Here is a 23,550-nt window from a genome sequence, read left to right as displayed (position 1 = left end):
TTTTAGGTGTCCAGAGGGCTGGATATGCTGAGACATCCCCTCCAAAGTAAAGCATGAGATATTGCAATGAAGAAAAAGAACAGTGCTTGGTGGTCCTCTCTGGATTGTGGTCGTAGAATATTCTGCTTTGGGAATACTGCTTTGGGGAATATTATTCTAAAGAACTTATTGAACAGTTCAAAGAACCATCAGCTTTGAGGGAGATCCAAAGCAAGAGAGTGGTCTGCTGGAGGTTTAGGCAGGCCAGGAAAGACAGAAAGATCACCTGGTCCATTTTTTGTCATAAACTTGCTAATGAAAGACCTCACAGCACACACACAAGTGTGATTTACTAGTGGGAGAGTTCTTATCTATGGGATACTTACAACACAATGCACCTGATTTGTTGAGAATAAATTGGAATCTATTGATTTATGGAACTTGGCTCTCTGAAAAATGTCATATAGATGTGTAATTTTCAAAATATAAGATGAAGATATTTCATTACCACAATATCTCCCTACTGTGTAAATGAGGCATGCACAAAGGCCCCTTTTGTAGCAGAGATAGAGAGTATGAATGGGCCCAACGGCATGGGCCCTCTTCCACCCAGGCTGCACTGTCTAACCTGTCGGCAGCAGAAACTGACTCATCCTGTGATATGGTGCTGTCCTCTGAGGAGCCCAGCCAGCCACTTGGTGACAAGTTGATTTCAGTGGACTTCTATCAAGAAGGGGCAGCAAGGCCTTCTAGAATTAATACTTAACTCAGATATGAGTTTGCTTTTCCTGTGCTCAGCACCTGTGCCAACACTATCTAAATTGTCACAGAAAATTTGATTTACAAACATGGGATCCAGCCTAACATCTCTTGGACCAAGGGTCACATTATACAGATTTAACCACTGGGGAATGTTTGGAACTCATTGGTCCTAACATCTATCATAGATAGAATTGATAAAATTTCAGGTAGATTGGAATGGCATATAAAAGGCTCAGCTAAAAAAAAAAAATAAATAAAAAAAAAAATAAATAAAGCCCGGAGATGACACCCTGCATAACTGAAGCAGTACCTTGCAGGATGCAGGCTGTATATACAGAACCATACGCCAATAAGTAGTGCTCTATCTGTAGTAGGTAAAACAGACCTGGGATTTACAAATGAGAAGTAGGATAGTCTCTCTCACCATCATGTCACTCATTTGCCATAATTAGTGTTTTTTCCTGTCCCCACAACAGGGAGTTTGCTGGAATGGAAGATCTGATTCCTGAAGTTGGGTGGCAGGGAAAGGCCCCACCAGGCAACACAACATAATTTACAATAAATCTTAACTATGACATATGACTCATGCCGAGGACAAGACTGAGGTCTTTATCCTGGTGGACAAGCAGGAAAAACAGAACTAATATAACGGAGTTGGGGAAGAACAGGGTTTCTGCCACAAAATGGGGACAGGAAGAATTATGTCTGCATTTGCTCAGATACTTCTTGGTGCTTCTACAAAAAAATGATTAATTGTAGCAATCAGGGCCTGGTAAGAGTAGGGCAGTCAAGATCTTGTCGCTATCAAATGGGTGGTCTCAGTCACCCATCAGGCAACCAACTAGATCAGATGAAACACTAGCTGGAAGAAAGGCGATGGGAAGGAGATGAGAGAGGTGTTGAAGACCAATCATGGCCTGGGGCCAGCAGTGGGCTCTATTGTTGCCTTGCCAGATAATGATTTAATTATGTTTAGAGCTTGTGACTACCACCTTGAGCCATCTGGAGCCACCACTTTAAGAGTGGATGACAGAGTTCACCTAAAAGAGGCACAATCATACTGGCTCAAGAGACAGATCACGACAGATATTTCTTGTATATTATTCATGCCCCAGGAGAATGGTTTTTGATTGGGAGTGATTTGTATCCCAGGTAAGGTTGCCAAATAAAAACAACAGCAGGACACTGCAAAGGAAAATACAACTAAAAAATGAGACACTTAATTCTCCTTATGAAAAATACGGGAAGAGGATCCTGTCTTCCCTTTTCTTAGAGCATTTCCTTTAGAAAACGTATCATTGCAAATTCTTTCTCTCTCTTTAAAATGTATGCAATTCTTTTAAAAAGCTAAATAAGCCCTTGCCAGCTTTAAAATACAGAATATATTTTTCAAGGACCTTGGAATCATCTCTTTGAAAAGTAATAATCTGGGAGATGACACCACTATTTCTAGTATCTGTGGAAGGTCATCGTCTAACTTGGTTGGGCATCTACCTCCAAGTTGCAAAAAACTACTTTTGTTATAAATACAAGAGAGGTTTATTTTTCTTTTGGATAGAGTCAATTAGTAAACTCAGTCAAGCATCCCCAATACCAAGTGAATTTAGTATTCAGTCTGTGTGATGAATGGTGCTATCAAGTTCTTTTACTCGTGGCCATTTATCTTTAGAACATGTCTGTGATGAGCTATATGTGCTTGGCCATGCAAGAGGGTGAGATTTCTTTCTGTCTTTGTAATCTGTTTAACAGATTGGTGTGAGGTGCATTTTATCCTGGTTTAATACTCATTCGACAACAAAATTACCTTCTTTCTCTTCTATTTTCATAGAGAGGTTTTATGAGTTTGGAGATTTTGTTTTTAATTACCTTTCCCCAACAAAATCCAATCCCCAGTTAAATTGGAATAATACATAAAATAAATTTTTGTATAAATAATTTTTGTATATGTCCTATTTATTGCACATGTTGTTTGTTAATATTAAAATTTAACTTGCTGAAATAACTTGATACATAGGCCTGACACACTTCTCAAAAATTAACTCAAAATTTATTACAGACAGAAATATAAAATGCAAAGCTATACAACCCCTAAAAGATAACCTAGGAGAAAATAGTGAGTTTGGATATGGCAATGACCTTTTAGATTAACACTAAAGACATGATTCATGAAAAAAAAGAATTGATAAAGCTAGACTGCATAAAATGAAAAACTCCTGCTTTGTGAAAGAAAATGTTAAGAGAATAAGAAGACAAGCCATAGAATGGAAGAAAATATTTGCAAAAGACACATATAATAAAGAACTAGTATGCAGATTATACAAAGAACTCTTACAACTCAACAATAAGAAAACAAACAACCTGATTAAAAATGGGCCAATGAGCTGAACATACAACTCACCTAAGAAGACATGCAGGCGGTATTAAGCATATGAAAGATGGTCCACATCGTATGTCACCGGGGAAATGAAAATTAGAACAACAACCAGATAGCACTGCACACTGGAAAAGCCAGGATCTGGGACAGAAACACCCCTAAGGCTGCTGAGGCTGTGGAGCCACAGAAGCTTACTTTCATTACGGTGGGAATGAAAAATGGCACAACCACTAAACATTCTTTTATTATATGAGCCTGCAGTCATGCAGGCTAGTATTTACCCAAAGTAGTTAAAAACTTATGTACACACACACTCACACACACACACACACACTCACACACACCTAATACATGGATGTGTATAGCCACTCTGTTCATAACTGCCAAAACTTGAAAGCAGCCAAGATGTCCTTCAGCAGGTGAATGGATAAACTGTGGCACATCTAGACGATGGAATATTATCCGGCACTAAAAAGAAGAGCTATTAAGCAATAAAAAGACATGGAGGAATATTAAAAGTATATTACTAAGTGAAAGGAGCCTATTGAAAAGGTTACATAATGTATGATTCCAGCTATCGTATATGACATTATGAAAAAGGAAAAACCATGGAGAGAGTGAAAAGCACAGTGGTTGCCAGGAGCTGGGGTGAGGGAAGAATGAATAGGTAAAACACAGAGGATTTTTAGGTCAGTGAAAATACTCTGTTTGCTATCATAATGATGGATACATGTCATTATACATGTGTCTAAATCCATGGGATGCACAACACCAAGAATGACCCCTAATGTAAGCTAAGGACTTTGAGAGATAATCATGTGTGAATGTAAGTTGAATCAATATAGCAAATGTCCCACTGTGGTGGGGATGCTGCTAATGGGGGAGGTTGTACCTGTGTGGGGGGGAAGGGGGGAGGCAGGGTGAATATGAGAAATCTCTAACTTCTTCTTAATTTTGCTGTAAACCTAAATTCTCTAAAAATGTCTTTAGTGAAAAAAACAAAAGAAAACACCAAACCAAAACAAAAAAAAGAAAACCATTAACCAGGTGCCATGTATTTTTATTTGCTAGATCTGGCAATGCTACTGCCCAGGGGACATCTCACAATGTCTGAAGCCATTTTTAGTTGTCAAAACAGATGCTACTGGCATCTCGAGGGTGTAGGCCAGCCATGCCCCACAACAGAAATCATCTGGCCCAACATTTCAATTGTGTCGGGATTGAAAAACCAAAACCTAGCGGGTACCATGGAGTCTTCTGTTTCACTCCCTCAATGCTTTCTGTGAAGCCAGAAGGCTACTCAGCCCACCCCCCCACCCCCACCCCCTGGGAAGTTTTAACTGTGGGGAAGTTACCACCCCTGGGAGTAACCATCTGTCAGTGGGAAAAGAGTTGGTGGGTGTGTCACCATCTCCCATCCTTTAGTGGGACCCTTCAGAAGAATGTCCTAACTTATCAGCATCCCCTGGACAATTTAGCCACAGCAGCTCACAGCAGCCAATGCCACATTCTTTTATTTTTTTCTGATTTATTAAATTGATTGGGGTGACATTCGTCAACATGAACATATAGGGTTCAGGTGTGAGTTTCTATGTTACATCATCTGTATATTGCACCATGTGCCCACCACCCAATGTCAAATCTTCTGTTACCGTATAGTAGGACCTTCTCCAACCCACTTCCCTCTGGCAATAAGTCAGTCAGAATACCACATTCTTTATCATCTCATTCTGCCTACTCCATCATTTCTGCTTCCCAAAGTCACTTTCCCCCCAAATTGCCTTCATCCACAACATTTCTCAGGCTCTGATTTGGGAGTCACTTTCTCTGAGAAAGTTTCCTCCTAAGATCATGTGGTGAGTGTGCTTACCCTGAAGTGCTGTGCAGTTTGCTCTTTGTTGTGGAGGGGCACAGGGTAGTGGGCTGTCTGTAGGTCCTTCAGCGCTGCAGAAAGTTTGCCCTTGTCTTTGAAATTAGCAATCACATTTCCAACAGCCTTCAAAATTGTGAGAGCCTGCTCTGTAAATCGGTAGCTCTCCTGTGAAGACAAAGCATCGCAGCCAGCTTCACTTTCATTTAGTCAAGTGTAGTTAGATTTACAACAATTTAAGTTCTGTGAATATATTAAATCTCTATTACATGGCTGATTCAATAGTTACTTATAGAGAAGTTATTTCACCAAGGCTGTTCACTGGGTGGTGTTGTCTCAGAGATGTCAAACAATGGTTCCTGCTGCAGTGGGAACACATAGGAAGACTGCATACCTGATATTGGAGTTAGGGAAAGCTTCTCCACAGTATTAATATCCAGACTTAGTTCTGAAGAATGTCTAGGGATTAGTCTGACAAAAGCAGCATGGGGTATGAGGACAGATGGGCAGGGAAGGGTCCAGGAGAGAGCAATAAAGATCAAGAAGACAAAACAGTTGCCTGGCCAGTGTGGCTCAGTGGTTGAGCATTGGCCCAGGAACCAGGAGGTCATGCAGGAAGCAGCTGATCAATGATTCTCTCTCATCAATGTTTCTACCTCTCTCTTTCACTCTCTAAAATCAATAAAAAAAATATTTTTAAAAAAGAAGACAAGAGTGTGAACTAGCATGGGATGCTGGCTCCTTCCTGCTATCAACTAGGAAGAAACAATAAAAGCCTGTCCCCTTTTGCTTTTTCATTAGAACCAAAGGACACTGGAGCCTGGCCTTGAGCCCCAATAATTTTTATAAGATGGAGGGGTTGATAACCCCAGGGAAATATAGGTTCACAGACCAAAATAACTAAGCACCTAGGAAGTTAAGCCATCTAACAAAAGAAACAAAGCAGAAAAGCCATGCTATCTAAAACAGTTATTTTTCTTTAGAGAGAGAAAAGACAAAACACGAATTTAAAATAAGCAGGGTAAACATGATGAAGGTTATGAGGGACATCTATTAATCAAGTGGGATTGCTGTTCTTCCCTTGTGTCCATTGAGCAGGAGGGAGAGGCTGGTGAGAGACGGTGCAGCAAAGATTGGAGGCAACCATGAAGCAGCCTGCACAACCACTGGCCAGAGAGGCAAGCATGCATAACCTCAGCTTGCCTGGGCTCAGTGGTTGATCTTAAGCCATCTTGTTGCTACCCTGACCCAGAGCTTGCTCCCTGGCTGAGAAAATCCCATCTTGTTACTATGAAACTGTGCTATGTAGGAGATGGATTGGGGGGAGGGATAAAGCTGACTTTTGTAGTGGGAAAGCCCTATGCAAATCTGTCCCCCAAATGTACGTGCCTACATATCTAAAGAGGATGCCGCTTAGAGGATGTCTAAAACCAAGACAGGCCCTTGGGGGAGATGCTGAACCCATTTACCTCCTCTCTTCTTTCCGAAACCAAGGAGAGGCCATGAGGAGGAGGAAGGGGAGATGAAGGAGAGGGACAGAACCTTCCATGATCCTCTCCTCCTGAATGGCAGGGACACACACTGCAGGTTCCTCAGGCCAAGGGAGAGGTATAATACCAAATTTTAAAGTATATTAAAAAGGACTGTACTGATCCTCCTACCTCCCGAAAGACCACTAATACTATGGAATGAATCTATGTGAAATGTTTACAGATGTGAAAGAGGATTCAACAGAGCAGAGATGAAGGTAGTTTTTAGAGAAAAGCTAAAATTATTTTATTTGTATCACTGGAGAGTTTAGAGTGTTTATTGTACATGTCATATTCTGGAATTTCTTGCAGAGTATACTTATAATAGTTTTAAAGGGTTAAAAAATGGGTAAGTCAAATATAAAATTAGAACATGGTTTAGTGCAAATTCTTTGAAAATAAGGCGCGCGCGCACACACACGCACACACACACACACACACACACACACACACACACACACACACGTCACAGTTGCTAAAATTATTTACCAGCTCAAAGTTGGGCAGCACCACATCCTCATCCCCGATGACAAAATTCACCATGCTGCAGACGTGTAAGGAGTGCCCGATGGGCGAGTACGCCGTGAGGAGCAGCAAATGCCTCCTAGAGAGAATGGAGAATGCTGAGGACCAAGGGCTTCCTTTGTTGGAATTCTTGCCTCTGTGTGTTTCTTGATGACAGTTTGCACTTAACGTTAAACATTAGTGAGGAATGAATTCTTTAACACAGATGAAATAAAGCCCTTTGAATTTTCACTGCAAAGAGCCATCAGATATCATAGAATCTACATTTCACTATCAGACGAAAATAGTTACACTAAGTGACAGATGTTCACACTGTGGCAACACCTGTCACACACAGCAGTCACATTGTGAAAGACTCTCCATGTTGTTTCCTGAACAACAATCATTCATGGTGAAAGTAGATTTCATAGTCACTTTTTTTACAAATACATACTTTCATGAATGCGGTTTATGTCTCTCCTACCAGGATGCAGTGTCACCGAGAGCAGGTGATTCATTTCTCTCAGTTATTGACCAGTTAGAGCATGTTCAAAACACATATGCTGAGAGCCCAGTGGAGGAAAACATGAATATAAGGAGATTCTTTATTAGGTCCCTGACCTTAGTTATCTCAATGAATGAGCACTCAGAAAGAGTAAGATTTCTAAGAGAATCTCTCCATGCCAGAGTTTTTAAGGCAGGTGTAAGAATTATTGAAGTTCTAAAATTCATTATTTTTAAAGAAATATTGTATGCTTGCCATAGATTACTTTAGCAGTTGATTTTGTTGCTTCTGATTTTTTTCTTTTGTACCAGAGCCATAGCTTGTCATTGATCACATGGAATTAGCATGATTGATCTTGGGAAATCCAGGAAAAATATTTAATTAATCTAAAATATAAGGTAATATTTTGAATTTTATTTACCAAAATAAAAAAAAACCTCTTTGATTATACCTGTTTTCTTTAAAATGGAAAATGTGATGAGATTAGCCAACTTTATCTTAATGAAAAATAAAGCTACAAGTAAAATGAAAAACAAACTGCAGATAAAACTATGGTTTGGCAGGGGAAATGCTCTCTTTCTCAATCTTTTTAATAAAATCATGGTTCTTGCTAAGAAATATAATGAGATTTATAAGAAAACTAAAAGGATTTTTCAATAAATGAATTTTAGGAAATGCTTGATAAAATAAATTTAAACCATATGTTTTACTAAAGAAATTACTAGTCTGACAATTATGAATATTCTAGAAGAGGTTTTGTGTACAGCATTTTTTCAATTTATTTGTTCTCAATAACCATAATAATAGACTTGTTCTTATCAAATCACATTAGGGAACAATATCTGAGGTTCTTTATTGTTTAATTACTTAATAATTAACAGCTTACAAGACTTTAAAAATTCTTACTCTGGGAAAAATAAAGTCAGTCCATACCCAATAGGCAGGCGAACCATAGATGCCTTGGTATTATAAGTATGAATCTTCAGAATGATGTCACGTGGCTTCACAGATTTCCAAAAAAATGTTTCAACTATAAGTAGTCCAGGCTCTACCTGGGGGCTGTCTTTTGTAAGAGCTAGAAAAAGTGAAAAATATTAAAATTTTATTGATAGAGTGTAGCTGGCTTTCACTTCACAACATTAATCATAATAACATCAGGAAATAGAGATGTTCTAATATTTTCATAAACATTAGAAATTACTCTGGGTAAATATTTATTGGAAATAATATCTAAGTGGAATCCAGATCTTCCTTCCTGTTCCATTTTCTTCCTCACAAGCATCTCCTCAGGTGAAGAAACCAGGGATGGGAACATGAGGAACAGAACAGGCAAGGACATTTATTGGAGTAAACCATCACTTTTATTATCTGTGGCAGAAATTAGAATATACCTCTAGATGTACTTTTAAAAAAAAGACACCAAGATTTTCCTAGGAGAGTGGCAAAGCAAGGTCAAAATAGTCCATTATTTATCAAAGGTTTTACTTTTGATTCTTAGCTTTGACTGGGTGTAGAAATAGCAAATAATTAACATATATTTAATGTTAATATTACGTGTTTTCTCCTAAAATAAATAAAGAATATTGACTATTCATCTGTAGCTGAGGGCAAAATACATTTAAAATTTTTAAAAAACAATTGAGATAAAATTGATGTATAACATTGCACTATTTTAAGGTGAACAGCATAATGATTTGATATATGCTACATCATGAAATGATTATCACAGTAAGTTCAGTTACCATCCATCACCACACATCATTTTTTTTCTTGTGATGGGGACTTTTAAGATTTACTGTCTTAGTTACTTTAAAATATACCACACACTATTGTTAACTATAGTCACCTCTGGGATTTATATGTTTACCTTATTTCCAGATAATACTCAAGCTGAGTATATAACGGTCCCAACATGACCCAAAGCACCTCTATACACATAGAATTTAAATGTTTGAGGACATGGTATGGCTTAGGAGCTCTTGTTTAGGTAGAAATACTAAGCCTACACCACTAAAGTTTGAAAAGTTTATTAAACAAGTATTTATTGCCCACCTGCTACATTCTTGATACCATTGAAAACATTGGCTATATCTCGGTACAAAGGCATAGTCTCTGCACTCAATGTTGGTAGGACTTTCAATATAAAGCACTCAAAAATATGTATTGAACCTCTACAGTGCCAGGTACTATTAATTTGAGTTAGAGATAAATGTTTTAAGAAAACAAGCCAAATAATTAAGAATATTTTGTGCAAATGTGCGTGCGTGTGCAAGGGCTGGTCTTAGAAGCAGGAACAGTCCATCCATTAGAAGAGGAGGGGAGGCTGACTAAAGCTGGGGAGAGCCCATTATGGGAGGATGAGGCAGGTCATTTCTGAATTTTTCCTATCTCTTCAGTGAAAACATCATCAGTTGAAAATGAGTAAGAATAAGAGTGGGTAGTGAACATCTGAAGGGAGAGATTTGAAGGTCTAAGATAGACATCCAGAAAAAACGCGAGTGGGAGAATAAACAAACTTGAGAAATGTTGTCAGTGCCCCAAGGCCTTTTTGAAATCTGTGGTCCTCAATTTAAAGTGGAGCTAGCTGATAGGGTTTTTGTTTTGTTTTTTTCTTCAGTCACATTCAGCTGCTCTGATGTAACCACAGTATTGGTGCAGAGTTCCATTGTTGAGTTCACCCAATATTGTGATTTCTCCAGGAACGTCAGATGAAAGGGTTGAGGTACATGTGAGAATACAATTATAATGGTGGAGCATGGAAAATATACTGGTAATGAGAGAAATAAAGACATGAGGAGAGTAATGGAAAGAGAAAAAGTGGTAGGGTCAATGGATGGTAGTCCCAGTGAAGTCAAACAATTGTAGGAGTGAGAGTTCCCAAGAGAGTGAACTGGAGAATCGGGGGTGGGGGTGGGAGGTTAGGGGGTGGGAGGAAAGGGGGTTGTAAGAGAGCTTGAAATTGAAACATTGGATATGATGCAGTTATTGGTACAATGAGTTCTAAAGTATAATCATGAAAGTAGGTGAATGAGAAAAAAGATCTTTAGAATTGTCAAATTAAAGAAGAAAGGGTTCGTGTTCTTCAACATAGATTTTGAAAGAATTGACGAATAGGGTGACTAGGTGTGCCAAGGAGGTGAACAGATGACTGCAGGAAGAGGTGTGGGTGATAAAAATGAGCACAACCCTTGATGTCTGGGGAGCAAGACAATTACAAGAGATATACACACCATCTCCTATAATCATCTGAAGAGGGTCTGAAGAGGAAATAAGTTCCTTCATACAGAGCCTTAAAATCTTATTATTGTATTTCCCCTGGACTGAATGAAAGTGAGCTGGGATTTAAGTCTATAATTTCCTCAGAGCTCTCTTACCTCCAGATTCTCCCCAGCGTACCAACGCAGAAAAGCAAATGAGTAGTTCAATAGGTTTTAGACTATCCACAAAGAGATAGTAGGATACACGCTCATCTGAGAACTGCAAGAAATCATACCAAACATTGAACTTAATATTCGCCTATAAGTGCTGTATCCCCACTTCTCATAATAATACAACATCTAACATTTCATTTACAGAGAACTTACTGTGTTCCAGACACCACAATAAGTCCTTTACAGGTTTCGTGAGATGAAGAAAATCATACGGAGTGAATGTTTAGGGTTCTACAGGGCCTGTGTGGGATTGGTCCCATATCAGAGTCAAAGTTCATCTCCATGAGGAATGAAAGGGGTGTGCTTGTCCCAGAAACAGAGAGGAGACTGGACCCAGGCTGAGCAATGCTCAGAGAGTGGGTCCCTGATAGGCAGAGAGGCCACAGGGTAACTTTGGCAGAGAATGGAAGTGTGTAATGAGGACGCATTAAGATATTTTACAGAGTGTAATGCCATATAAACCCTCTCTTCCTTCTTTCTACAAGATCTTCAGAAATACACTGAGTGGCCAAATTATTATGATCTCTGAATGCATAATAATCTGGCCATTCAGTGTATATCCTATATAATAAAAGGCTAATATGCAAATTGTCCCCTCAACCAGGAGTTCGACCAGCAGGCAGGCCAGACAACTGCCCATGTCCCCTCACTCTGGCCAGGCTGGCCGGACCACACCCATGCATGAATTCATGCACTGGGCCTCTAATATATATATATACTGAGTGGCCAGATTATTATGCATTCAGAGATCATAATAATCTGGCCACTCAGTGTATATCCATTGCACACTAAGGCACCAGCCTGGATTTTTGTTTTGGAGATGGAAGAAAGTATTGAGCAAAACCGAAAATTCCCTTAATGGACAGCCACATAAGAGTTACATATACGTGATCTCAATCCATCCTATATGGCACTACTAATAGCCATAACTATGAATGAAAAAACCGAAACACAGAAAGGGTAAGTAATTTTCCAAAGGTCACAGAGCTTGCAAGTAGCAAAACTGAGATTCAAAAGTCGTTCTTTCTGTCTATCTGACCCCAAGACTAGTAATCTCGACTATTGTGCTATTGTTGCATCTCAGAATCTCGGTGCTTCAACATAATTTTGACTTATGGTACATGGTAAATGTGTTAAATTAATTTAACTGTCACTATATTTTAAACGCTTTTCATGTTATTTTACCACAATATTTAAATAACCAGTTAAAATATGAAAGAAAAATCTCTAGTATTACTGTGAAAAATGAAACTTTGCTATTTAATTAAATATGACAAGATTGCTAGAAATGCTTCATAGAGTGTAACAAGGGTTCAATGATCGCTTCCCCAGTATTTTGCAATACTTAGCATTTGACACTTTATTTCCCTTGTTTCTGTTTAGCTATAGCATGTTGGGATAGAGACAGTTGTTTCAAATATTCACTATCTAAACCTATGAAGGACCCTGGGTTGGCCAACCCTGTGTGCATGCCTGAGTGAATTTTCTAAGCTGAGTTCATTTGCTGTCATTTTTAAGAGAATTTTGGGGTGGGGTGGCTATGTGAAAAGACTTCCCTTGTGCCACACAAGGCACCTTTGAGAGCCCTTGCCTCACCCCAACACTGAGCACCAAGGGAACATCTAAGGAAGGTGCCCAGGAGAGGCCTCAGGCTCCACGCCCCCAGCTCACCTGGTGGTGCTGTGGCCACTAGAATCAGGAATCCTGGCCTCAGGCCACAACCTGTCCTTCCTTAAAGGCCATACTAAATGTCTTTATGTTTGCGTTCCAAAAATCCTAAGAAAAAGTTATCATTTTCTCACATCATTGGTATTAAAAAAAAATCAGGGTAATGAAGAGAAACATATAGAGATGTCATCATTTTATTTTACTAAGCTGGGACTTTAAAATTAAAAAGAAAACATATTTACCATCACTTCTTAAAAATAGGATCAGCATAAAGAACAGTTGGCCATTTTTCAAACACATCTATGTCATAAAAGGCCTGTGGTTGTGACACTGTAACGGGGAACAACCAAACAACCAGTCACCAGGAGGTGCATGGAGCACCTCTCGCAGGCTGGGGCTCACGCAGGGCTGGCGGGGCTGGCGGGGCTGGTGGGGCTGGCAGGGCTGGTGGGGCTGGTGGGGCTGGTGGGGCTGGCGGGGCCAGTGGCTCGCACAGCAGAGGCGGGGCCCGCAGCTTGTGCAGGGCGGGTCTGGGGTCCCGCGGCTGGCACAGAGCTGGTCTGGGGTCCCGCAGGTGTAGCGGGTCTGGGTCTTGCATGATTTTGCATGCTAGGCCTCTAGTATACATCTCTATATATAAAGGCTAAGCGACCATTGCATCCGAAACAACCGAATGGATGACAGAACAGGCTGTGTGAGGGACAACCAAACGACTGAGCATCAAGCTGCATGGGGCAACCAGGCTGGCAGGGGGATTAGTGAGGGGCGACCAGGCGGCAGAGGGGGCAGTGAGGGGCGACCAGGCCGACGGGGAGGGGGGACAGTTGGGGGTGACCAGACCAGCAGGGAAGGCAGTTGGGGGTGACTACACCTGCAGGGGGGGCAGGTGGGGGTGACCAGGCCAGCAGGGGGGCAGTTAGGTGCGATCAGGCAGGCAGGCAGGTGAGCAGTTAGGAGCCAGTGGTCCTGGAATGTGAGAGGGATGTCCCACTGCTGGTTTAGGCCCGATCCTGCATGGCAGTGGGACATCCCCCAAGGGTTCCCAGATTGGAAAGGGTGCAGGCTGGGCTGAGGGCCTCCCCTCTGCCCTGTGCACGAATTTTGAACACTGGGCCTCTAGTATAAATATGTTAGAATGGTGATGTATATAATAAACACTGATATGCAAACTGCCCTTAGTAATTAATAATGGCAGTCAACATTTATTTTCATTTACTCCAGGCATTCTTCTAAGTATTTTACATACATCATCTCATTTACCCTCCAACTTTATGATGCAGGTCTGTTATTACTGCCATTTTACAGAGGAAAAAACTAAGGCAAAGAGAAGTTAAGCAACTTGCTCAAAGTCCCTCCCCAAATGGGACACAGATTCAAAACCAGACAATAGCACTCCAGAGTCACTAATTTGCTTCTCCTAAAGGCCAACCTGTGAGAACTGCACAGGCTCCACGCCAGACAACCCAGTTCTCAGGATGCTTGTGCCACTTACTAGTTTGGTGATCTTGGGCAATTTACTCAACCTTGATCTGCCTTAGTTTCCCTACCTGAAAAACTATAACGATAGTCCTTTCACAGGCTTTGCTATAGGAGCTAATGCAATGAAGAGCCTAGTTCAGGGATGACAACAGAGTAAGCGTCTATAAATGACTATCATTTTATTTTTACCAATAGTTTGAACATGGGTATATTGCTAAGTTGACTGTAAACTGTATAGTACTCTCATGGCATACTCTGGGTTCAGTCATTTGCAATGAAAAGTTCTGTTGTTTTCATAAAGCCAAAGCATTCCTCTGTGTGTTCTTATAGATACACTGAAGACTAGGTTGAACATTGTTTTGCCTACCCCATCCCCGGTCACTACTACAGATTTGACTCTTACTTTCAGAGCAGGCAGCTGGCTACAGAGCCCCTCTTGAGGAATGCTCGAAAGCTTTTCTCTGCCTGTATTGTCATCCAGTCCAAGTGCAACAGGAAAAGTCATCGCCAAGACTCCTAACTTCCCCCAATGCTGCCTACTGCTCCCGGAGGTGTGGGGCAAGCAACATGCCAATTTCAGAACAATTTAGTTTCCCAGAACGTGTTTCAGAGTTTTCCAAAAAAGTTCCCTCAAGGTGAGATTCGTTCATGCATTCACTCAACAATGTTTTATGCCAGGGTGGGTACTGCAATAGCGAACCAAGGGGCAGAGCTCTTCTCCCAAAGATGCTGATATCAGTTGGGTGAGAAGGTGAAGGGACATGGAGAAGTAGTCAGGCAGTTAGAATGGAGAGAGGTCTGTGTCTGGGTGAGAATAGGTTCTACAGAGTCTGTGGAGTCAGGGAACTTAATCCAGATTTTATGGCCAGGGAAGGAGGTCGGACAGGGTCAAGGACATCCATGCTGTTCTAAAGGATTTATAGGCATTAGTTAGATGAAAGCAATATGAATGAAGGGGGATGAACTCGCAGCAGAAGGAAGAACATGGGTAAAAATAACATAAATGTTAGTGAAAAGTTTGCTGTTTTAGGAACTGCAAGTGTTTCAATAAACAATTAATTGAAATCATATATAGTGAATTTATTTGTGCTTCTCTTTCATTTACTCAAAGATCAAAATTTTCTTCTTGTGAATTGATATAATAATGAACCACTACAACATAATTACACTTGGGGATAAGAAGTAGCAGAATTTTTCTTGTTATCTAGATAAGAAATTAGCAGAACATGCTAAGAATTGATTTTAAAATATACTTATATCACCAATTTAGAAATGCTTGCTAAATTTGAAGGTATTTTTTACCAGCATGATTCTATCAAAGATCTATACTAATAAAAGGGTAATATGCTAATTACACCAGATAGACTGGACGTCTTCTGGATATTCTTCCAGACAAAGCCACGGTGGTGGGGCCAAGGCAGAAGCGGTTAGGGGTGATCAGGCAGGCAGCCAGAGCAGTTAGGGGTGATCAGGCCAGCAGGGGAGAGTGGTTAGGGGCATCAGTCAGGCAGGCAGAGGCAGTTATGGGTGTTCAGGCAGGCAGGGAGAGGCAGTTAGGGGTGATCAGGCAGGCATGCAGAGGGGTTAGGGGTGATCAGGCAGGCAGGCAGGTGAGTGGTTAGGAACCAGCGGTCCTGGATTGTGACAGGGATGGCTGACCGCTGGTTTAGGCCCGATCCCACATTGGAGAGGGTGCAGGCCAGGCTGAGGAATGCCTCTCCCCACACGAATTTCATGCACCAGGCCTCTAGTTTAAGTATAAGAAGGGAAAGAGAATAAGAGATCATACTATTTACCTTGAATTCTGACTTTTGAAAGTTAAAGCAATATGAACTTGGCCTGTGGAAAATATATAGATTTCTGAAAAACATTATTTATAATAGGTTATTGTCATTATATTCAACAAATTACTATTACATGTTAAATTTCTTAGATTTAATTATAGGCAGAACAAAGTAAAGACTGATGAAAGTTAAAAAAATAATGACTACAGAGACAAGAAAAGTGGTTGTCAGGGATAGAGGGGTGGGGGAAATAGGGAGAGGTTGAGAAAATGGTACAAACTTTCAGTTCTCAGATAAATAAGGTTTGAAGATCTAATATATAACATGGTGACTATAATGGATAACACTGGCTTATATAATTGAAATTTATTAAGAGAGTAGAATTTAAGTGTTCTCATTTTTAAAAGGTAAATATGTGAGGCAATGAATATATTAATTAACTCAATGGGGGGGATTTTTCATGATGTATTTGTATATCAATTCAAAACCACGTATACTTTAAATACCTTAAAACTGTATTTGTCAATTATACCTTAATAAATCTAGGAAAAAATAACAACTGTATTAAATTGCCTGAAAGAGACAAAAATGACCTCAGTGAATAAACTGTTTTTATTTTAATTAAACAAGTCTTTGAGGATAAGCTAAAACTGGCCTAAAAATTGGCTTACCTCCTACTGTTCTATGTGGACAATCAGCTCAGCCGTTTTTTCTCCTAACATTTTTTTTTAATATGATACCAAAACTGGACTAATATTGACTTAACTCTTTTAAGTAATAGCTAAAAATTAATACCTTACATATCTACTATGTTAAATGCACATGAAAAACATACTTACTGAAAGCATGCATAGAAGTCTTCAAAATCTAACCATATTTCTTTAGTAACACTAGTATTCATATCTGTAACTTCCTCTTGTGATTTATCCAGTGTTGTTGTCAGGCTGACCAGATCTCTTTCCAAACTCAATCCATCAACTGGATGGGATGAGTCATTCAATGTAAGGTCTATCAGTTCATCTGTGCATGGCAGAAGACAACCACAGGTCAAATCCACCTATGTTGTTAAGTATTAAGTTATCAAGACATGGAAAATCATAGAGGGCAGTTCAAAGTCTACTTTTGAGAAAACATTTACTGAGATAATCATTTACATGCAGGCCTCAAATTTGTAGAGGTCCATACAGATAAATATTTTCACAACTCAACATAATTTATTCATAACATATGCATAGTAGAGTCTTTAGCAATTTCTAATTTACTTTGTAAATTTGTGCACACATTCTTTAGAGATTATAAAGTTGCTAGAGGCCCAGTGCATGAAAATTCATGCACTGGAGGGGGGCGTCCCTCAGCCTGGCCTGCTTCCTCTCACAGTCTGGGAGCCCTCAGGGGCAGGAGGCGACCTGGCGATCAGGGGAAGGCAATGCCCCATCACACCTCTGTTGTTGCCAATGCCAGAAGCACAAGCCTCGGCCGGCCCTGGTTACCTGAGCCTTGGGTGGCCCTTGGCAGCTGGGCAGCCACCATCTAAGGCTTGCCTGCGCCTCAGGCCAGCCCTGGGCGGCTGGGGGGCTGAGGGGACTGGGGGACTCTGGAAGCAGGTGCGTGGAGCAGCCGGGCCCGCCTGGGGGCAGGCTCGGCCTTGCTGCACCTGCCACCCTGGCAGGGCTGAGGGGACTGGATGCCACCATCTTGTAGCTGTGGGCACTGCCATCTTTGAGGGCGGGGCAGTCAATTCGCATATTCCCTCCTTATTGGCTGTGGGCACCTCCATCTTTGTGACAGCATGAGGGTCAAATAGCATATTCCCTCTTTATTAGATAGGATAACAGAAATTAGCTAGCTTATGTACTTAAAATCTGCAATAGACAGACATATTTATATAAGAGGGGATAACTTGGATAACAGAAGGAGAAATGAAAATTTGAAAGATTTATTAGAATCAATGTATTTCAGTAAGTGACTTAATTGCTCCTACAGTCAGTAATCTCATGATCTTATTTCATGCTCATTTGGTAAATCCACAAAATTCCTATAGACTTCTTGAACCTAAATTTGCTATCAACACTTTTGGGGATTTGGGGTTTGGCCAAGTCTTCTTTGTTCAAGAACTAATATGTTTTAGTGCTTTGATCAAAACATGCATGCATTAAAACACATGATCTTTACTCATGGGGCTAATCAGATTGCCTTTTATTTTGACTTTAAGCTTGAATTAAACAAGTGAGATTATCTGATTTTTCTAGCCCAGAGCAGATTAGCCTCATTACATAAGAAGAGACCCTGGAGAGAGGCTTCTGGGAGTCAGGAGGGGAGCTCGAAACTGTCAAGAGGCAAAGTCATGAGAAGATTCACTTACCTTTTCCATGTATAACTTGGGAGTAAACATTGCCCTATGAATTGAAAAAAAGCACATTAAGAAACCATTTATAAATTGAACAAAACATTATAGTTCTAAAGCATCACAGTTTTTAAAAGTTAATACAGTCTTTTAAACATTAGAAATTAATTTCTGAAAATACTAAAGCATACAGTAAAACAGAGAATTTTTTAATCTTAAAATTCAAGAGGTGAATTTAATTAAATCATTTCTTGAGGATTTAAATTTGACATTAAAATACAGAATATCTGAGGGCATTCCATGATTTAATTTTATAATAAAAGTTAAATTAAAACAATAATATCCCTAAGTAGATATATAACTTAGTATGTGGCACCTGTTATTAACAAAGATTGAATATAATGAAGTTATGATAGGCAATTAGTGGACAGATCATAAAAAGACTGGTTTTAAATTATAAAAATGATTCCTCAAAATTTTAATAGGGAAATTAAGTTGAATTCACATTTACAACCTGTTCTCTCTCTAACACAATTAAAATAAGTATAGAAGTTAAAATGGTTTAAATTTGTACATGCTGATGATAGGTAATGTCAACAATATTTTGGATAATGTAAAGTGGATGGAGGTGATACTATAATAAAGATAACTGAATAGCTAAGTGCTAGTGAGAAAGAAGCCCAGCCAAGCCTCAGGACCCCAGAAACAATTAGCAGGTATCTGAGAAATAGAGAAAAGAGATATGGGCTGAACACTCAGAAAGGGGTTGACAATCTATATAAAGAACAGATAAGTCTCCAGTTCTCTCTAATCCATTTAACATCTATCCTGCTTCTGCCTGAACAGGGCCCTGGAAATTGCTACACGTGAAGAAATTACTTGAGAAACCTTCAGATCTGGGTTCACAGATGCCATGGGAAGCAGGAGAGTCTACAATGTAGAGAGGAAGTCCACATTCTGAACCTTGATAGTAATTCTGTACTGCTTGGCTTCAATAACATTAATGGGTAAGTGCATGCCAATCCCTGTGACCCCCTTTTTCCCCAGGAGGGAGATTAGAGGACCCTCAACTGGATAAACTGACCAGAGTCCAGGGAAAGCCTCAGGGAATCTGACATTTGGAACTAATCCCACCTTCAAATGAAGCTCATTCATCCCCAATTATCCTAAATTAAAGCTACCAGTTGACAAGGTCTATCAGTGTCATAAAGTTGCTTCCAATGGGTAGTTCTTTAATGTCATAAATTCCTTAAATGCATATGTACAATAAATTGTGTCACAAGACAATTGAGGAAAGATTCATATATATATATATATATATATATATATATATATATATATCCTATCTAATAAAAGAGTAATATGCAAATTGACCATCACTCCAACACACAAAGATGGCCCCCATGTGGTCAAAGATGGCTTCCCCCATGTGGACACAAGATGGTCACCACAAGATGGCCAGCAGGGAAGGGCAGTTGGGAGGGACCAGGCCTGCAAGAGAGGGCAGTTGGGGACGATCAAGCCTGTAGGGGAGGGCAGTTAAGGGTGACCAGGCCATCAGAGGAGGGAAGTTGGGGGCGACCAGGCCTGCAGGGAGAGCAGTTGAGGGGGACCAGGCCTGCAGGGAAGGGCAGTTAGGGGTGACCAGGCTGGAAGGGGAGGGCAGTTAGGGGCAAACAGGCTGGCAGAGGAGCAGTTAGGCATCAATCAGGCTGGCAGGGGAGTGGTTAGGGGGTGATCAGGCTGGCAGGCCGAAGCGGTTAGGGGCAATCAGGCAGACAGGCAAGTGAGCAGTTGGGAGCCAGCAGTCCTGGATTTTGAGAGGGATGTCCGATGGCCCGTTTAGGCCAGATCCTACTGGGATTGGGCCTAAATGGGCCGTTGGACATCCCTCGAGAGGTCCCAGATTGGAGAGGGTGCAGGCTGGGCTGAGGGACACTGCCTCCCCCACCCCTCCATGCACGAATTTCGTGCACCGGGCCTCTAGTATATATATATATATATATATATACACACACACACACACACTAATGTGTGTGGGTGGGGAGATTCATAGAAAACAGAAACAAAGGGGAAATTTTTAAATTAGTACCATCAGAAAGATAAGAGGATATTCATTTATCAAATAATAAACTTCTACAAAAATATAATCAAGAACAAGAGAGAGCTCTTAGGAACTAAAAATAGGAAAGTTAAATATATTCAATAGAACATTTAAATGACTAGTAGCCCGTTTGCACGAAGATTCGTGCAATAGACCTTCATTCACCTGGCTGCCTGCACCAGTTTTCTGCCGGCACCGGGGACCCAGTCCTTGGCTGTGGCCACCGCCTTCTGCCTTCTTTCAGGGTCGGGGCTTGGCCCCGGGTGGTGGCCTTGGGCTCGGCAGCACCCAGCATCCCTGCTACAGAATTCAGGAGCCGACCCCCAGTGGTTTTCTGCGATCCGTGCAGGCTCCCTGCTGGTGCCCAAGGCCAGGAAAGCCTCGCGCGGCTTTCCCGGCCTTGGGCTCGGCCGCACCCATCGTCCCTGCTAGGGATCGCATGAGCTGAACCCCAGTGGTTTCCTGCGATCGGTGCAGGCTCCCCGCTGGTGCCCAAGGCCGGGAAAGCCTCCACCCGAGGCTTTCCCGGCCTTGGGCTCCGCCACACCCCAACGTCCCTGCAACGGTTTCCTGGTGGGTGTGTTTGGTGGGCATGGCTTGGTTGGTGGGCGTGGGTTGGGCGTAGCGAAGGTGCGGTCAATTTGCATATTTGTCTATTATAAGGTAAGCTAGAGTCAATACAATAGATAAAGAGATTAAGACTCTAACACTTTGAGAAGAGAATATAAGGGGAAAGTTGCAAGACTTCTAAGACTTTGTAATGCATGCCTTATATTTCTGTTTTTGAACATGTGGATATATTCCCTATTAAAAACAAATACCTTTTCACACCCACCACACTGACAAAAGTTGAACTGGCAGACAACCTAAGTCTTGGCCAGGATATGGAACAAAGACAGTTCTCATCCAGGGCTGACAGGAGTGGCTAAGCATACACCAATATTGAAAATTGCTTGGTATTTTATTTTAACACTAGAGGCCTGGTGCACAAAATTTGTGCACAGGGAGAGGGGGGTCCCTCAGCCCTGCCTGCACCCTTTCCAATCTGGGACCCCTCGGAGGATATCTGACTGCCGGTTTAGGCCCCATCCACACAGGCCTAAACCGGCAGTCAGACATCCCTCTCGCAATCCAGGACGGCTGGCTCCTAACTGCTTGCCTGCCTGATCACCCCTAACCCCTCTGCCTGCCAGCCTGATCGCCCTTACCTTGCCCCCTGCTGGCCTGATCACTCCTACCTTGCCCCCCTGCCAGCCTGATCACCCCAACCTTGCCCCCTGCTGGCCTGATCACCCCTATCTTGCCCCCTTGCCGGCCTGATTGACCCTAACTTGCTCCCCTGCTGGACTGATCGCCCCTAACCACCTCTGCCTCCGCTCCTGGTCTAAGCTACAGTCTGGCCTCCCTCTGCGGAGGAGACCTGGCAGATCAGGGGAAGGCACCGCCCCCATTACCCAATGCTGCTGCCACTGCGGGCCTGAGTCTGGGCCCTTCGCAGCCACGCCTTGGCCCCTTTCGCAGCCACTGCTGCTTTGTCCGGAAGGATGTCTGGAAGGTGTCCGTCTTAATTAGCATATTACCCTTTTATTAATATAGATTAAACAGATACATGCCTTATGACCAGATTCTTATCCTAGCAGGGTTTCCTAGTCTAGTGTGCACAGGGCCTGTGCTTAGATTTCAGGAGTTCATGAACATGGATATGTTTTAAAAAATACATCTTTAGCTGAAACTCAACATTTCTTCAATTTTCAATAATTGTGACTTTATCCAGAAAATAAATCACACTATTTTACATTATATTCCAATTGTTGCAAATATCTTAAAATATCACTCATCACTACTTTGAAATTAAAGCAGTAATTAGGCCCATTGTTAGATTTCAAGTGGTGACATCTTTCTGTCTACAGAAAGTCCTGTGACCTGCAGCTGGCCAACTATCTAGCAACTGTGTTTAGCAGTCATTCAGCCACCCAATAGTGAGCTTGTGTGTCCTCCCAGTGCTAACCCAGACAACTATATTGCCTTCCCCTGTTCCCTATCAAAAATACTCAACTAATACACACAAAGAGATGATTTGCTTTCATTGTGTATTAAAGTTTTAGAAAATTGACAAAGGGAGCCATGACATATAAAAGTTTACCAACTCTGGAACTAAAAAAAACTCTTGCGCATGTGTTCAGGGACATTCAAGAATAGCCCTGGTACCGCTGAACAGCAAGCAATGGATATGGTCGGTACCACTGTGAAAGTTATACATTAAATGTCTTTGACCAGTGAAATGAGTGAACGGTGATCATGTGGCAAAATAAATGCATCTCATTAACAAGGTTCAGTGAATGAAGGCCCAGGAGAATTAATGCAAGAGTCCATTTAAGCACAATTATGTAACAATTAAAGTAAGATACACGTGGTTTATAAATGATCAGATAATTGGAAAATTAGAAGTGTATGGAGTTAATTAATGCCAAACTCTGAATGGCAAATACAACTCAGAAGGGAGACACAGAGGAGACTTTTTGTAAGCGATGAATATTCATTTTGCTAATACAGGTGATGGATACCTAAGAAGCTTCTTGTAACAGCACTCTTTATTCTGTTCAGATGCATGTTACACATCTTTTTTATGTAGAATATATTTTACAATGGAAGAAACATCAATTATAATTAAGAACTGGGTCAAGAGTAAGAGTAACATAGTTACCGGAGATGTAGTTCCTGTCACTTGACCTACATCTGACTGGGTACAGGTCTCATCATTTTCCGGAACGGAAGATAAACCAGATCCTGGAGGCATCCCTTTCTTAATAACAGATTGTACTAAATGACTAATGGAAAGCAAAAACAAACTTGTTATCTTATCTCTTCTTTAAAGTTACTGATCAACAACTGCAGTTTTTATTGCGATATAATTGGCATATAACATAATATTAGTTTCAGTTATAATTTGAAATTTGTATATATTGTAAAATGATTGCCACAAGTCTAGTTAACTTCCATAGCCACACATACTTACATTTTTTTTTCTTGTGATCTACTCTCTTAGTAACTTTCAAATATACACACAGTGTTATTTACTACATTGTGCCTCCAGGACATTTAGTTTATAACTGCAATTTATGACCCCCTTCACCCATTTTTCTCACCCACCAATCTAACCAACCACTGCACTAAGTTCTCTGTACTTATGAATTAGTGTTTTTTTTTCTTTTTTTGT

At 41.0% G+C, this 23,550-nt stretch overlaps 1 protein-coding gene across 1 annotated transcript in view; it reads right to left on the bottom strand.

Moving 5' to 3' along the window:
• ADGB (androglobin) overlaps positions 1 to 23,550 on the bottom strand; it is a gene marked incomplete at both ends in the record, with an annotated part of 140,638 nt that overhangs the window by 54,283 nt on the left and 62,805 nt on the right. Inside the window, 8 exons of the mRNA XM_079781170.1 lie at positions 4,986 to 5,153; positions 7,004 to 7,118; positions 8,457 to 8,598; positions 10,898 to 11,000; positions 15,898 to 15,961; positions 16,725 to 16,905; positions 18,248 to 18,281; positions 23,038 to 23,161. Of these exons, the coding sequence (XP_079637296.1) occupies positions 4,986 to 5,153; positions 7,004 to 7,118; positions 8,457 to 8,598; positions 10,898 to 11,000; positions 15,898 to 15,961; positions 16,725 to 16,905; positions 18,248 to 18,281; positions 23,038 to 23,161 (931 nt within the window). The remainder of the gene's footprint in view (positions 1 to 4,985; positions 5,154 to 7,003; positions 7,119 to 8,456; positions 8,599 to 10,897; positions 11,001 to 15,897; positions 15,962 to 16,724; positions 16,906 to 18,247; positions 18,282 to 23,037; positions 23,162 to 23,550) is intronic.

The sequence above is a fragment of the Cnephaeus nilssonii genome (assembly GCF_951640355.1).
Source record: "Cnephaeus nilssonii genome assembly, chromosome: 9".
Taxonomy (NCBI): Eukaryota; Metazoa; Chordata; class Mammalia; order Chiroptera; family Vespertilionidae; genus Cnephaeus; species Cnephaeus nilssonii.
This window is presented reverse-complemented; position numbering and strand designations above follow the sequence as displayed.